This window comes from Spermophilus citellus (genome assembly GCF_964194105.1).
Source record: "Spermophilus citellus genome assembly, chromosome: 2".
NCBI lineage: Eukaryota > Metazoa > Chordata > Mammalia > Rodentia > Sciuridae > Spermophilus > Spermophilus citellus.
In genome coordinates this window covers 195,831,785-195,848,979 of record NC_138183.1, presented here as the reverse complement: position 1 = coordinate 195,848,979, position 17,195 = coordinate 195,831,785, and the positions used below count along the sequence as shown (strand labels likewise).

General features: G+C 43.2%; 2 protein-coding genes across 29 annotated transcripts in view; one reads left to right on the top strand and one right to left on the bottom strand.

Annotated features, from left to right (window-relative positions):
• The window catches only part of PGAP2 (post-GPI attachment to proteins 2), a 35,444-nt gene extending 22,087 nt beyond the window's left edge, over positions 1-13,357 (bottom strand). For 4 of the 22 annotated variants that reach the window (XM_081282361.1, XM_081282343.1, XM_081282342.1 and 1 more), the window contains exons 1-4: positions 13,235-13,353; positions 3,605-3,626; positions 2,683-2,797; positions 398-572 (exon numbers count right to left, since the gene is read on the bottom strand). In XM_081282361.1, coding sequence (XP_081138487.1) covers positions 398-562 — 165 coding nt within the window. In that variant the 5' untranslated portion in view covers positions 563-572; positions 2,683-2,797; positions 3,605-3,626; positions 13,235-13,353. The other 18 variants (XM_081282359.1, XM_081282360.1, XM_081282341.1 and 15 more) reach the window with 12 other exon arrangements.
• Positions 13,358-13,635: 278 nt separating this feature from the next.
• NUP98 (nucleoporin 98 and 96 precursor) overlaps positions 13,636-17,195 on the top strand; it is a gene marked incomplete at its 3' end in the record, with an annotated part of 108,186 nt that continues 104,626 nt past the window's right edge. For 3 of the 7 annotated variants that reach the window (XM_081282040.1, XM_081282039.1, XM_081282038.1), the window contains exon 1: positions 13,638-13,831. Of the gene's footprint in view, positions 13,832-17,195 lie in introns of all 7 variants that reach the window. The other 4 variants (XM_081282037.1, XM_081282036.1, XM_081282035.1 and 1 more) reach the window with 2 other exon arrangements.

Below are 17,195 nucleotides of genomic sequence, written 5' to 3'. Positions count from 1 at the left end.
ACACACACACACATACATATACAGAATCACATTCTCAAAAAGACAGGTACAAGCCCACAGTGCCACTATGAGACCCAAAATGCCTTCTAGCCCAGTCCTGTTCTGTTTACATTCCAGAAAATACTGGGGCTCCTGAATGTGTCCTCTTTGAAGTAATGATTGAGTTGTGGGTTTGGGGGCTGCACAATTTCAGTGGCCCCAGTCCCTAGAACTTTCATGGAAGGTGGAGGGAGTCTAATCCTTGAGACCTCAATTTTCAGGTAACCCCCCCACGAGAAGTCCAGTATATTTGATGGACCCTACTGGAAAGCTGGTTAATCCTGTCAAAATAAAATCAGGATCCAAAATAGATCAAGATGGGCCTGAATATGAGGTATGAGTGCCCCCGAAGCCCTACCCCACAGTGTGTGGCCGTTGTCTCCTTGAAGTGGAAGAGCAGGGACCAGAGGATGCAGAAGAGGAAGGCGATAAATGGACAGCAGACCGTGACCAGGACCACCAGGGTGAAGCGGAGCCGAACCAGGATCCCATCCCGATCCAGTGGCAGTGGGACCTGGTACATCTTGTCAGACCTGGGGATGGAGTGGTGTGCTGTCACGGCCCCATACAGCAGGCTGGGACTCAGTGAAGTCAGCCCTTGTGTTCAGGTGGGGAGTCTGAGAATAATGTTTCCTAAATTTGGACAGCTTCCGCCATGGATAAGGAAGACTGACTCAGAATCCCAAGACAACACTCAAACTCAATTTCAGAGGGAAGACAATGAACCCAATCTAGAGTAGGATGAAGCTTGAACAGATTGGGAGACCTTCTCCTCACTCCTCTGCCTGGGTTCTAGGACTACAGAAGCTAGTTTATCTAGTCTCTTGTTTCTACAACCAACCAGTGGACAGAATAGCCCATCTCCTCCCCCAAGCCTTTGAGCCTAAGGCCAAGTCTCCAGGCTTCACTCACTGGCTCAGAGCCCTCCTGCACCCTCAGTCCCTTCTGTGTGCAGGCAAAGCAGTTCACAGCATTAGGGCCTCCATGGAAGCTGAGAGAACCTCAAACTCCTGTTTGTCCCTGCCTATTGCCTCACGTGCTCTGAGGGTGAAAGGCTTTGCAGAATCAGGCCTGGCATTAGTCTAGGCTTGCTGTTTGCAGGAAAGAGTTGCTTGGTCAGCTTCTGGAGGCTTCTCAGTCCACCCTCTCCCTGAGACTACAGGAGAGCTCTTGAGGACTTGATTTTTCCCTCAAACAAGGGTATCTAAGGTCAAGAACCATAATAGCTAAAAAGAACACCAACAACACCATCAGTTAATAGCAGGGAAAATTAAGGCAGGTATCTAATCAAGGTCGTGTAGAAAGTAGATGGAGAGCCAGCAGTAGGGAGGTGCAGAGCCCTTGAAAAGTTTACACGTGGCAACTCTGGCTCTTCTTTACCCCTTCCTCTCTGGGTCAGAGCTCTGGGCAGAAAATTCAGATTAAGACTGGAATGAGGGCTGGAAAAGAAGGAAGAAATAGAAAAACCAAATCCTACAGAGTTTAGCCAATCAGCCCAGTTCCCACTGTAGTGATAGAGAAAATAAGATGCAGAGGGAGAAAGGCCCTTCTTCAAAGCTGGGCCTGAGCAAAACTATCTCTGGAATTTAGGCTTCTTGATGCCAAATTAGGGCTGGTTCCAGATACATTAAAAAAAAAAACAAAACAAAAAAAAAAAAAACCTGCCCTTCTGGTCTCAAAGGCCTTGCCAAATCACGTCCTAACTTTCCCTGGCCCCACCCACAGAAAGAACTTTGACCTGTTTAGGTTGGCATCCTGGCATTCCAGAACAATCCAGGTGGATAAGCTTCTGCATTCTCATCTACCTTCCCTTTATGCCAGGCCCAATCAGGCTGCCTGTCCCAATTTCTCAAGTTTCTTTTTCCCTTTTGTGGTAGGGAGGTGGTCAGGGATTTCCCCAAGGAGTTTAAAGTGGCTCAGGTACCTTCCCAAATCCAACACATTCCCTGGATCATCTCTACAGGCCCTGGAAGTCCCTCAGGGCCCTAGTTGGAAAGCACCCCACCCAGTCCAAACCTAAACTCTACAGTTGCAGTATACCTAGTCCATCCTCCCAACATTCCTCTTCAAAGCCTGTAGCTCCAGGTCCCTCAGGAACCCCTGGGTTGATGAGGTTGTTTCAAGGGACAGTTTCCAAAACAAAAAACACAAAACAAAAAAGGATAGTCTGTTCCATTTTGTCTTGGAGGTATGTCTGTCCTCTTTCTTAACTGTGTGATCTTAGGCAAGTCAACTAGCCACTCTGGGCCTGTTTCCACAATTGTGCAAGGAGGAGATCAGACGGTTTAGATTACTTTTAAGGGCTCTCCAATTTAGTCACACTGCTCTTCCACACCTCTGGACAGGGAGCTTACTACCTATAGTTTTGCCCCCCCCCCCAGACAGCTTTAACTTCCTCACACATACTACTTAGTAGAAAACTGCTTGCTTAAAAGTATTCCTACCTCACATCCAAAGTTCCTAGAGATTTTTTCAGCAGACACTCCCATCACATTTAATGGCTGCCTATAAGCACCCTGTTCAGCACTTAATAATATACATTGTTTCTTTCAGTTCTCACTATAATTCCATGAAGTGACACTATAGGCTGTGTTTCCATTTTACATAAGAGGAAAAGAGTTTAAGATGGTTAAAAACACTTACTCAAAGTCACAGGCTAATAACTGGCAGAGCTGAGATTCGAAACTAGTCTATGGGGTTCCAAGGCTACCCCACGCCTCCATCCGCAGCACCTGGGAGGAATCCTGACCAGGAGGCCCTGCAGAGTAAAGAAGGGAGAGCTTAATCCCTGCACACCGCGCTCCACGCTAGGGAGGAGAAGGAAGGAGGTCAGTTCAGGACGTCCGGACAGAAGCAGTTCGTGGGATACGGAGAGTGTGCGGGAAGAAGACAGGCACCAGGACCCGAGAGATTCGGCCCGCTCCTGAGGCGGCTGGACCGCGTGGCCTAACTTCCCGAATGGGGCTGCCCCGCAAGCGGGCATAGCCATCCCTATACTTACCGAAGCACTAGTGACAAAGAGGCCGCGCCAGCGCAGTCCGGGAACTTGGGGGTTCCCGGAGGGAGGCCCCGCCGGGTGGGGGGCTAGCAGCTGGGGGCCTGCCGGAGCAGCAAGGGCGCGGGGCGGAGCCGGTGCGCGCGGGGCGGAACTTAGGGAGGAAACTGCGCCCGCACCGATTGTGGGCTCCTCCCGGCTTCTAGGGACCCAGACCCCTGGCTCTTCCCCCTTAATCTGGCGTCCCCACAAACCATGTCCCTCCAGCCCTGATCGGCCCCAGTAATTCTGCTTTTATGTTGTTGTTTTATTTTGTTGGTACCGGGGATTGACCCCAGGGGCACTTAAACGACTGAGCCACATCCCCAGCCCTTTTTATTTATTTTTTTTTTATTTTGAGACAGGATCTCGCTAAATTGTTGAGGCTGGCTTTGAACCTGCGATCCTCCTGCCTCAGTTTCCGCAGTTGCTGGAATTACAGGCACGCGCCCGGCGCCACTAATTCTGGCAGCGTGAGGGCAGTCAGACATCTAGGAGTGAAGTGCTGGATAAGTTACTTTGTCACCTTACCTCTCGGCCGCGTCCCCATCACCTGTTGAAAGAACATAAAATTAATCGAACAGGACCCCGATTTCTGTCATTCCCTGACCCCAGTTTCTCCTGTCTTCCACCCACATCCTAAATGAATTATCCCGTCTCGCCCTTTTGAAATATTAAGGCTGATTTGCCCCAGCTTCGGCGCCCCTCCTCCAAACCTTGCTCCTCTGAGCTGGTTGGGGCATTTCATTCTGGGGAAGAGCACCTTGCAGGCTCTGAGACCCTGTGAGGCTCACCCCGAAAATTCTGGGCCAGTGATGTTCCCACATTTGAACAGGAGAGGGCGCTCTGTCTTGACTAACAAAAGCATAGGGAGAGAGGATCTGCCCAAGCCTTGGGTCTTCCCACAAAGAGGGTTGATCCCAGAAATCAACTCCCAGGTTCCTTCCCCAAGCTGGTCCCTGGCTCCCTTTGCAAAGACCATTCTATTCCACAAGAACCGAGAATGAGGGAACAAAAGCAGTGCGTGGAGGATTTCTGAACTAGACAAGGTTAACATCACACCTTTCCCATTTAAATCCTCAAAGCAATAATTAACACATTCTGAGCACCCACTATATCCCACTCACTTTTCTACGTGTTATGTTATTTAATCTTCATAAAAATCCTGTGAAGTAGACACTATTAACATCTCCATTTTCCAATGGAAAACAGAAGGTACCTTACCTACTCAGCTAGTAAATATCAGAACCAGGATTCCATCCTGGCACCTGAGGTCATTCCCTCAATCACTATATACTGCTGGTCCCATAAGATAATTATAATTGCCACTTTGCAGAATGGGAGACAGGCTCAAATTTGTCAACTTGCCAGAACTCTTTTTCATGAATTTAGTCTTGTTCATTCATGTCAGGCCCTCTCTGTGGTAGACACTTGTAGGGGACCCACAGACATATCTTAGACTCACTCGTTGAGACTTCAAACCTGGAGGGAAGGTATCTTGTTCTAAAATAAGACTTTAAATTCTCCCCACCCTGTTCTTTTTTTAAAAAAATATTTATTTTTTAGTTGTACACAATATCTTTATTTTGTTTATTTTTATGTGGTGCTGAGGATTGAACCCAGGGCCTCGCACATGCTAGGCAAGCGCTCTACCAGTGAGCCACAATCCCAGCCCACTACCCTGTACTTAAGAGTTAGGGCCCAGAGAAAAATGATTACTAAAACTCTACTTAAAAGAACCACTTCCATCTGATTTCAACAAATAGATTTTGGTTTTCTGTCTTAGAACTTTGTGTCATCCTCCTTGCCTTCCTTCACTCTTTATATGCTTGCTTCTGGCCCATCTGCCTGAACCTTGACATTCTCTAATCTTGCCTTTAATTCTCAGGTGACCTGGGTAATGTGGGCCCTTTTAGCCCTGAGCCTCAGTTTCTCCACTGTAAAATTGTTTTAGGACTATCTACATCATACAGTTGTTGTGAGAATCAGAGCAATGTGCCAGGCATGTGGAAGGCACCCAATGCATGGTGGTTATTACAACCAGATGTGTGAGCTGCAGTTTGAACTCATCCTGGCTGAGCCTTCTCTGAATGATCTGATCTTGGCTGTCACTGATTCACTCTGAATATATTTCTTCTCCTGTCAGTTTGAAAGGAAGAATGGGTTCTTCCTATGTGCCAGGGACTTTATGTCTACTCTTTCATTTGATCTTCAATAAATCTGGTGAGGTAAATTTAATGAAATACATTTTATAGCTAAAGAAGTTGAATGACCACTTAAGCTTCTACTCTTGCTCTTATTCAGTGGGCACTCAGTGTTTGCTGAACTGGCCTTTGTCCATTGTCTAAGTAGCTGCTGCTGCGCTTGAGGGTTCCTGGAGTCTCTTGCCCTCCTGGTGAGGTTTGCTGGAGTCTGTTTTAGTCACAATCACTGTACCACTCTCCCTTCCACACATACAGACTACACACTCCCAAGGAGACCGAATGTTCACAATGATGTTCCACCTCTAGTAGCAAGGTGGAAGTGTAGATGTGGGGGGCAGATGAGAGGATCAAAATATAGAAGTAGTTGTCAAGGAAAGCTTCCTATAGGGGATCTCCTTCACTGGTCTCCTTGTCTTCATGTCTATCATCCGCCCCATTACAGCTAGACCAGCTCTTCTTACAATACAGATCTGACCATATTCCTCCCTTGTTACAAATAAATTATTTAGCAACTCTGTATAGCTTTTGCCTATGTGTGTGTTTGTGTGTGTGTGTGTGTGTGTGTGGTGCTGGGGATTTAACCTAGGGCCTTGTGCATGTGAAGCAAGCACTCTACCAACTGAGCTATATCCCCAGCCCCAACTCTGTATAGCTTTTAGGATAAGAGCAAATTCTTTAGTGTGGTATTTAACATTCTTCATGAACTGGCCATCCAATGTTTCAAGCACAAATTTTATATTCTAGTTATACTTCACTCTCCCATGAAGTTTTACTCAACTTTCTTTGTATCTCCCCCCACCACCCCAACTTCAAACCCCAAACCTCATGATCTTCCCACAGCATTAGGTGCCTTTTACCAAACTTTATTAGGGCTCTGACCACAAAGTAGCAAAATAATTTGTTTTTGTCCCTTTCCCCACTTTTCTGGGAACTCATTTAAAGATGGAAACCCCATTTCATACATTCCTTGCATAGGTATATAGTAGGAACTCAAAAAATATTTAATTTAATTGAAGTGTTTCATTTTTCTTTCTTTTTCCTGATCTGGGTATTGAATCTATGGATGTTTTACCACTGACCCACATCTCAGCCCTTTTTTCTTTTTGAGACAGGATCTATACTAAGTTATAGAGGCTGGCCTTGAACTTAGTTACAGATGGACACAATACCTTTATTTCATTCATTTTATGTATTCATGTGGTGTTGAGAATTGAACCTGGTGCTCCACACATGTGAGGCAAGCACTCTATCACTAAGCCACAACTCCAGTCTGGCCTTGAACTTTTGATTCTCCTCTCTTTGCCCCCTTTGATATCTCTTTGATATTACGGGTATGCACCACCACAACCAATTGAAGTGCCCTTTGAAGGATGGGCAGTATTTAGATGGATCAAGCAAAGATTTAAGAACCACAGGAAGGCATTTGAAGAACAACTTCTAGGAATGGGTGACAAAGTGAGGAGCAAGGCTAAGGACAGTGAAGAGGCAGAGATGCAGACAGTGCTAAAAGACATCCAACTTCAGGCCACAATGTGCCTCAGCCTCCTTGGAAGCCTTAAGAAAATCAGTCTCTTCCTGGGTTGAGGATTTGTTATTCTTCATTCTTCTCAGAGATCTTTTAAATGACCAAGACGTCTTCTTCGGATGGCTTTAAACTATCCATCCAAGACTTACCTATCTACTTCCAGAACCCTGATTCAGTTACTGAATTTTCATTGTTCAATAGAACTTTCTTTGTTCCCTCTTTCACTTCCAGTTTGTATTCCTGGATATGCTACATTCTTTCCTGGCCCTTTTGCTTCCTCAGTTTATGTGGCCTAGAATGTTCTTATTTTTCCCTTCTAAGAGAACTCTACCCATCCTATAAAGGGTATTGATTAGCACGAAAATATTTTCACTGGTTTTTTTTAGTCATTTATCCCTCTGTTTTCTTGAATTCTTTTTGGATTATTCCATTTTTCCCGGTATTATTATTTTAGTGATCTCCCTAGAAATTACCATATGCATTCTTTTTTTCTTCATTTTTGTTGTTATGGTTCTTGTTGTTTTGGTACCAGGGACAGAATTCAGGGGCACTTAACCACTTAGCTGCATCCCTAGCCATTATTTATATTTTATTTAGAGATAGAGTCTCACTAAGTTGCTTAGGGCCTTGCTAAATTGCTGAGGCTGGCTTTGAACTCTCAATCCTCCTGCCTGAGCCTCCTAAAACACTGGGATTACAGGCATGCACCACCATGGCATGTTTACCACATGCATTCTTCTTTTTTTTTTTTTTGTGCTGGTCATTGAACCCAGGGCCTTGTGCATGCAAGGCAAGCACTCTACCAACTGAGCTATACCCCCAGCCCATCACATGCATTCTTAACATCATTAGGGAAATGCATATCAAAACCACAATGAGGGGCTGGGGATGTGGCTCAAGCAGTAGCACGCTCACCTGGCATGCGTGTGGCCCAGGTTCAATCCTCAGCACCACATACAAACAAAGATGTTGTGTCTGCCGAAAACTAAAAAATATTAAAATTCTCTCTCTCTCTCGCTCCCCCCCACCCCCTTTAAGAAAAAAAGAATAATAATAAGAGAATGTTAAGTACTCATACAATTGTTGCATCAATCAAATGAGATGGGCTGGGGCTGTGGCTCAGAAGTAGAGTGCTCGCCTACCAGGCGTGAGGCACTGGGTTGGATCCCCAGCACCACATACAAATATGTGTCCACCTATAACTAAAAAATAAATACTTTAAAAAAACACAATGAGCTGGGCCTGGTGGGGCACTCCTGTAATCCCAGAGGCTGGAGAGACTGAAGCAGGAGAAGCACAAGTTCAAAGCCATATTCAACAACTCAGCAAGGCCCTAAGCAACTTAACAAGATCCAGTCTACTACTACACATCCTTAGGCTGATTATAATAAGGAAAAAAAAAAAAGGAAAATAAGTGTTGGCAAGGATGTGGAGAAACTAGACCCCTCATATATAGCTAACTGGAAATGTTAAATGGTGCAGCCAATTTGGAAAACAGTTTGTGGTTCCTAGAAAGTTAAACATAAAGTTACCATATGACTCTGCAATCCCACTCCTTGGAATATACCCTGAAGAACTGAAAAAAGGTACTTAAACAGGAAACTGTACACATCTTTATAGCAGGACTATTCACAATATCCAAAAGATGGAATTACCCCAAATGTTCACCAACAAATGAATGAATAAACAAAATATAGTATGTCCGCACCATGGAATATTATTCATCCATGAAAAGGAATGAAGTACTAGTAGGTATATGTTACAACCAGATGAATTTGAAAACATGCTAAGAAGCCACACACAAAAGGTCACACATTGCATGTTTCCATTTATATTAAATATTCAGAGTGGGCTGGGGATGTGGCTCAAGCGGTAGTGCGCTTGCCCGGCGTGCATGCAGCCCGGGTTCGATCCTCAGCACCACATACAGACAAAGATGTTGTGTCCGCCAAATACTAAAAAATAAACATTAAAATTCTCTCTCTCCCTCCTCCCTCTCTCTCACTCTATCTTTAAAAAATTATTAAAAAATATTAAAATTATTAAATATTCAAAGTAATTAAATCCATTGAGACAAGGTACAGATTTGATAGTTACACATTGGAGGAAGAAGGGAACAGGGAGATACAGCTTAGTGAAAAAAGGGTTAGCTTTACAATGATGAGAGATGGTAGCTGCATAAATATTGTGAATGTATTAAATTAAATGCTACTGGAATTGTTCACTTTTTTCTTTTTTTGGCAGTGCTGGGGACTGAACCCAGGGGCTCAATAAAGCTAGGGAAGTACTCTACCATTGAGTTACATTCCCAGCCAAAAGTATATTTATTTATTTATTGGTGTGGTGCTTGGGAATGCTAGTCAAGTGCTCTACCACAAGCTGCATCCCCAGCCCTTCATTTTTATTTTTTAAATTTATCTTTATCTATTTATTTATTTATTTTGCAGTACTGAGGATCAAACCCAGGGATACTCTACCATAGAGTGACATCCCCAGTGGTCCTCCTTTACCCTTCCAGCCCTTTTTATTTTTGACAGGGTTGCCCAGTCTGACCTCAAACTTGCAATCCTCCTGCCTCAGCCCCCTGAATAGCTGGAATTCCAATGGGGAATTGGAATTCACCCTGCCCAGCTCCTTTACTTTCTTTTTTTTTTTTTTCAAAGAGTAGTTTTTATTTATTTTATTTTATATGACAGTGGAATGAATTACAATTATTATTACACATTTACAGCACAATTTTTCACATCTCTGCTTGTATACGAAGTATATTCACACCGATTCATGTCTTTTCTCTTTATGTTCTCCAAGCTCCTTTACTTTCATAGTGCATATTTTTTGTTATTTTAACTTTACTTCAATAAATATTTTACAAAAACTAAAAAAGCAATTTTAAGAATCAACATGTAAAAATCAGAAATAAAGCATTTGGGGCTAGGGATGTGGCTCAAGCGGTAGTGAGCTCGCCTGGCATGCACGCGGCCCGAGTTCGATCCTCAGCACCACATACAAAAACAAAGATGTTGTGTCTGCCAAAATAACTAAAAAATAAATATTAAAAAAAATTCTCTCTCTCTCTCTCTCTTTAAAAAAAAAAGAAAAGAAATAAAGCATTTGACCAATGTGGGAAAAAATGAACCACAAATTACTAGCAATTCCACTCCTAGGGATAGATGCAAGAGAATTGAACACATATGACTACAAAAAAAATTGTACACAATGTTTAAAGCAACATTAGTCATAATAGCTAAAAATAGAAACAACCCAAATGTCCATTAACTGTTTTTCTCTCTTTTTGGGTAGGAAAGGGATTGAATTCAGGGACACTTGGCCACTGAGCCACATCTCCAGTCCTATTTTGTATTTTATTTAGAGACAGGGTCTCACTGAGTTGCATAGCGCCTTGCTTTTGCTGAGGCTGGCTTTGAACTCAGGATCCTCCTGCTTCAGCCTCCTGTGCCTCTGGGATTACAGGCATGTGCCACAGTGCCCGGACATTAACTGTTTTAATGGTAGAACAAAATGTGGCACAAGCCTGTAATCCCATTGGCTCAACAGGCTGAAGCAGAAGGATCCCAAATTCAAGGCCAGACTCATCAATTTAATGAAGCCTTAAGCAAATTAGTGAAACCCTGTCTCAAAAGGGCTGGGGATGTAGCTCAGCAATAAAGCACCACTGGGCTCAATCCCCAGTGCAAAAAAAAAAAAAAAAAAAAAAAAAAAAAGTCAAAGGTATGTACTCAAGATTTCTAAAACTCCAATTATATGCTATTTATCAACTTCACCCTTTCTTATCAAGTTCAGGGAAAGAGATAGGGAGTCAACATTTACTGAGTGTTTACCATGAGCCAAACATGCTCCGTTTTTTACAAATCCCATCATCTCATTTGACCTTCACAATCAACTTATAAAATATGAAGTATTGTATCCAGTTCATGGAAAAGAAAACTAGGGCACAGAACCATTAAATAGTTTGTGCAAGCTCTAAAAACTAGCAGAACTAGGATTTTAACTTAGCTCTGTTTGACTCCAGCTCTGCTGCTCTGTCCAACGCACCACATAAGAAATCTGAAAAAAATAGAACAAAAAAATAAAAATGAATTTTAAAAAGGCATGAGGCCCCGAGTTTAATTACTGGCACTGCCAAAAAGAAAAAAAAAGAAAAAGAAGTCTGGAACCATCACCCTTCCAGACTGAGTAGCTGGAATTCTAAGGGGACACCACCCTGCCTAGCTCCTTTACTTTTATAGTGCTTAATTTTATATATCCTAGCAACTGGGGAGGCTGAGGCAGGAGGATTACAAGTTTGAGACCAGCCTCAGCAACTTAGGGAGACTCTAACCAATTTAGTGAGATCCTGTCTGTAACTAAAATATAAGAAAGGGCTGAGGATGTGGCTTAGTGGTTAAGTGCCTCTGGGGTCAATCATCCAGTACCAGAAAAAAAAAAAAAGAGTAACCCTTATTGAGGGCTTATCATGCACCAGGTATCATGCTAAGGGCTTTACCCATATTATCTTGCTTAATTCGCACAATAACCCTGTGATGCAAGCAAAATTGTTATTCCCATTTTACAGACAAGGAATCAGGATCAGGGGGTTAGGAAATTTTCCCAAGTTCATACAACTAATACATGGCTTGACCCAGATTAAAACCCAGGGTTCTGAGACTCTAAACTTCACCAGTCTCTATTAGTTTCCCCTACTAAGGAAACCAATTCACGCATTCATTCATCAAAAAATCTACAGTGCACCTTCTGTGTGCATGGCCTTAGGCACCAGACAAAAACTAGAGTTGAAGCTTAAACAGAGTTGGATTTGAGGAATAAAGGACAAGAAATCAAAGTTTCAGGACAGCAGAGAGGAAGCTACTGTGACTATCCAGTAAGTGCTAATGACTTTTTTTAAAAATATTTATTTATTTTTTTTTAATTCTCGGCGGACACAACATCTTCGTTTGTTTGTGGTGCTGAGGATCGAACCCAGGCCGCACGCACGCTAGGCGAGCCGGCTACCGCTTGAGCCACATCCCCAGCCCCATGACTTTTTTTTTTAACATTTGTTTTTAGTTGTAGGTGGACACAATACATTTATTTTATTTTATTTATTTATATGTGGTGCTGAGGATTAAACCCAGGGCTTCACACATTCTAGTTGTGAGCACTCTACTGTTGAGCCATAAGCCCAGCACTAATGACTTTCTAACATAGAGCAAAAGCAAATAAAGATGAAAGGAAAGCAGGGGTGTTTGGACAAAGGAGTTGGGAGGTGGCTGCAAATAGAAGTTTAAACTAGCCTTACTATTTGGCCATCCACACATTAACTTTTTTCTTCCTTTAAGCATCTACTGAACATCTACAAAGTATCCTGTTTCTTCTTATTCCATCTTTACAACCACTTCACTTTTCAACAAATAATTTCTAATTCCTTGCTACTACTGAAAACTCCCAGGAATTAATCTAAGTTTTTGGCAAATCGTTTTTTAATTTTGTATTGATATTTCAGGAGGTGGTGGAGAGGCAGTGTGCATACACTTTGCTTTTTTTAGCATAGCTCCTGCTGTTCTATGTGAGACCCTCAGCCCTGGAGAGGTCTAGTTTCTAAGAACATACCCACTCCTTGATCTGGTAATATCAGGTGCCTACTTTAGGCTAGGTCCCAGGAGGGAAGGGACACCAAGAGGATGAAAATGCAGCTCTTGCAGGGTGCAGTTGGCAACACCTGTAATCCCAGTGGCTCAGGAGGCTGAGACAGGAGGAACACAAGTTCAAGGACAACCTTAGCAATTTAGCGAAGGCCTAAGCAACTTAGTGAGACCCTGCTTCAATATAAAAAGGGGCTGAGAATGCAGCCAGTGGTAAAGCACCCCTGGGTTCAATACCAGGTTAAATCCCCAACACCAAAAAAGAAGAAAATGCAGCTATGATCTACGGAGAGGTGAGGGTTAGGGATTGGCATAAAATACGGGAAAATAATAAGTGCACAAAAAGGGACAAGGGACTACAAAGGCCTGCCCAAGAATTAGCCCAACAAGCTGCAAGAAGTTAGCACGCATATGTCAGAGAAGCTGGGAACATTGAACCAGGCCTTTAAGAATAAGTAGGAGTTATCAAAATGTAGCTGGAAAAGACATTCCAAGAATCATCTATTTTTATCAGGCCCTACAGTGAACTATTACTATGGGGCATCTCTAATGCTCAGGTCTATCTTAGGAATTCAGAGGGAAATGAGTATGCTGCACTGGCACGGGTCAGGACAGAAACGGATCTGAATTTGGGGCCTCAGAGCAGCCACAGACAAGCTATGCGGACAGAGGAGCCTCCTAGGAGGGTCCTCCAGCTCCGCACGTGGTATGGCTAGGAACTGCGAACAGGGCAACCAGGCAGCTTTCCCATCACCGCCTGCGGACTGGGGCAAGGGAAGGGTAGAATAGTTACCAAGCCATCCTGGGGCCTTCCTCCTGATTGGCCCGAGCTTCCGCAGTAGAAGTCTCTCCGCTCCAAAGAAGGGGGCGGGGTCTTGGTATGGCGTCACCAATTTTTTTCTACACCCCAGCCTGTGAACACCAATCTAGCCACTCACCAATCCACTTCGAGGAGCCCTGTGACGTCACGACTCTCTCTCAGCCAACCGCCGCGGCGGAGGGGTGGGACTCCATGTCCCTCCCATCGCTCCTCCCTTTTTCCCTCCCCCTTAGTCTTCATGCCCCGCCTCTTCCCCCGAAGACCGCCCTCACGTTCGGTTTCAAAAGACTCGTTGCCCAATGAGTAACAGGGCGGACCTAGAGTGGCAGCTTTGTCTGCAAATGCGCAGAAGACGAGGGCGGAGCGTTCGGAGCGAGCCTCTGACGGCGGACGGCGTGTGACGCAGTCGGGCCCTCTGCGCGCTGCGCCCGAAGCGGCGGTCGGTAGCGGCGGCGGCGGCGGCGGCGACGGTGACGGTTTCCTGGCGGCCGCGCGCTGCTCTGTGAGCGGCGAGTGGCGGACGGGCCTGGGCCCTCACTCCTGACGTTCTCCCTCCCCCGACGCACCGCGGTAAGTGGGAGCTGGAGCGACGGCGGCCGGGGACCCGCAGGCTCCTCCTCCTCTCAGGGAAGGCGAGTGCGCGGGGCGTCCCAGGCCCTCAGCTCCGAAGTCTCGCGCCGGGGCGCGCACCTTCTGGTTGGAGGGAGGGGGCGGGGCCGGGCCCACGACCCTGCGGCGGGGTGTCTGGGTTTCTCAGGCACAGGGTTGAAATGCACCCCGTTGGGGTCTAGGCCCAGGGTCTCCAGTGGCATCCCAAGCTGAAGGAGCATCCACCTATCTGGTCGTACTCATTCATTCACTGAGCGGCGATTAGAAGCCCGCAATTTGCCGGCCTTTGCGGGGGCAGAGCTTCGAAACCACTATATGGCCTTCCTTGTACTTCTTTGATGATCCTACTGGGTGGACTTTATTTGTCTTGCTTTCTCGGTAGGAGACTTGGGGGCAGCCCAAGGGTTAAGGCGGGTGAGTCGGAAGTTCTTTAGCTTTTCAAGCCATCATCTGAGAATTAGAGTCGGTCCAGTGGAATAAAAGGTTCTTTTCTGTGGTTCCACATGTTTTGTGTAAAGCCGGATTGAGGAGAAAGATTGGATTTCTGGATTATTATAGCCATAAGGATCTTATAAATTACTTCAGTCCTCCTATTCTACATTACATGCAAGTTTTATAGATGAAGAAAGCGAGGTCCAGAGTAAAAAAAAAAAAAGAGAGAGAGAGAGAGAGAGAGGGAGAAAATATTCTACTAGTATACCCTTCCTGTATGTTCCAGTCTTCCATTATTGGGTATTCTGTTTGGTGGCGTGAGGGAGTCCAAAGGCGTTCGGTAGCTACTAGACATAGTTTTCAAATTAGTAGATAATGTTTCTGTTCATGATAAGGTAGAAACTTCATTAGTTTCTGCTTAACCTAGACTTTGGAGAACTGAATTTAAAAAAAGAAAAAGGTTAAAGAACGTCAGTGATGCTATATATTGAAAATGAATTTGTAAAGGTCGTTGGCTAGTTTACCGTGCTAAATTTGAATTTTTGACTTATGTCAGCTGCTGGGGAACCAGAGGAGAGAGTCCAATTAGTGATTTAACAACAGTACTGGAATAGACAGCAGGGACTATTTACAAGACTTAGACAACCAGGCAGCAATCACTTTGTAGTTGTACTGTAGAACTCATAGCTCCTCTGGGGTGCAAAATTCAAAGTGAAATGTTGTAGTAGGATAAATCCAGGGAATTAAACTCCTGGACTTAATTTCTAATGGGAAGAAAGAAAGGAGCAGTGATCATTCCCAGTGACAGAATTTACAAAGAAACTCTAATAAATGTGACAGTGTTTAGTAGTGGAAGAAGTTAGAATATTAAAAATAGAAAGAAAAAAAAAAAGCAAAACCAGGCCGGGTGTGGCATTGCATGCCAGCAGATACTCCAGGATGGGGGGAGGGGAGGCAGGATGATTGCTTGAACCCCAGATTTTGAGGCTATCCTGGGTTAACACAGAGTCAGTTTCCAAAAAGTGAGAAGCAAAAGAGGTTTGGGCTGGGGATATACCTCAGTGGCAGAGTGCTTCCCTAGTATGTGTAAGGCACTGGGATCCATCCTTAGCATCACAAATAAATAAATAAACACATAAAATAAAAAGGCATGCTGTCCATCTACAACTACAAAAATAAACAAAACAGAAGTTGAGCAGTATGGAGGTACTAGGAACTTTGATAAATTCATTTTTGACTCAATTAAAATTTGATGAAATTCGTTGCCACTTTGGTCTGTTTACATCAGATTATCACTTTGCAGTTTATATGACAAAGCAAAAACTAAAAACTAGTAGTTCATAAGAGCAGAACAGAACTGAAGTTTAAATATTAAACTGTGAGTGGGGAATGTTTTCTGTAACATTTTCAGTTCCAGGATTACCCTCTTCTGGGAAGCCTTTTCTGGCATTCTCTCCCCTGTAAGCTTCTATAAAGCTTATTTGATACTTCTATTTATAGCACATCATTTTGTATTTTGGCTCTTTGTCTTTTTATTAGTCTATAGTAAAATATGTTTTTTTATTTTTGTCTTGGTATTTGGGTTATTTGGCATATAATAGCCCTCAGTAAATGTGGTTGTTTGAATATGAATAAACAAGCGTGGAGAAGTTAAACCTAAAAATAACCAATAAAGAGGCTGGATATTTGTGTGTTCCTTAAATATGGGGCACAGATAAGGAGACCCTTTCTGTTTATGTGTTACATAGTACTTTGTTCCAGTCTACTAGCTCATAGATAACTCAGAGCAAGTATTGTTAGGAATCCAATTCAAAGCATGGGAAAAAAATCAGTTGTATTATTTTATTTTAATATTGCTTATATAGTGGCAGTTAATCCAGGAAGTAAGATATAATAGTACTAATAATGTAATTTTTAATCAAGAGACAAAATAGGCAACTTGTTGAAAAGCTAGGAGACTACGAAATTTAGAGATTTAACATCTTTGAACTTATGTGTTCTATTAACGTTCTATCTCAAACTTCGTATCATTACTCATGAATGATTTTATAACCTTACGCATTGGTCATTTGGAAATTGTTCACTGAATTTTACAGATGTACATGCTGACACTGTTACTCCTTCCATCCATCTCATCAGGTTTGTCTTTTTAAGAATTAGGAAGCTGATGAGCTCAGTGTAGAACAAAAGTTTTCAATATTCTAATTTTTACATCAGATCTTAATAACCATGGCTTACATTCATGTAAGAAATAAGAAATGTTTTTCCATGAAAAAAAAGCAAATTTAACTCTCATAGTAATCATACAAGTGTTTTTTTTTAATCAACCCTTCTTTTAGTATGCACCACAAATGCTTTTGAATACTTTTTTGTTATAGAATATTTTAAAAGAGGTGTGCTGAAATGTTGAGAATTAATACAACTGATTTTTTAATGTCAAAGCCTTTTTTTTTTTTTTTTTTTTTGAGTGTGTGATAGGATACTGGGCATTGAATGCAGGGGCGTTTTACCACTGTGTTGCATTCTCAGTCATTTTATTTTTTATAAAAGAGTTTTGCTAAGTTGCTGAGGATGGCCTGGAACTTGGATCCCTTTGCCTCAGCCCCCTGCTTCACTAGGATTACAGGCATCCCACTACATCTGATTTATGCTTTTTTTTTTTTAATCGAATTCATTATACGTGACAGTAGAATGCATTTTGACACATCATATATAAATGGAGTATAATTTCTCATTCTTCTGGTTGTAGTGCCTTACTTTTATTATGAAAATAGTTTTGACTTCAGGAGCCCTTGAAAGAAGTCTCTCTTTAGTCTAACTTCCTTTGACACAGAGATTACTAGAATCTGCATGCATAACTTTCTTGCCAGAGTAAGCTGCTGCTTCTTGGGGG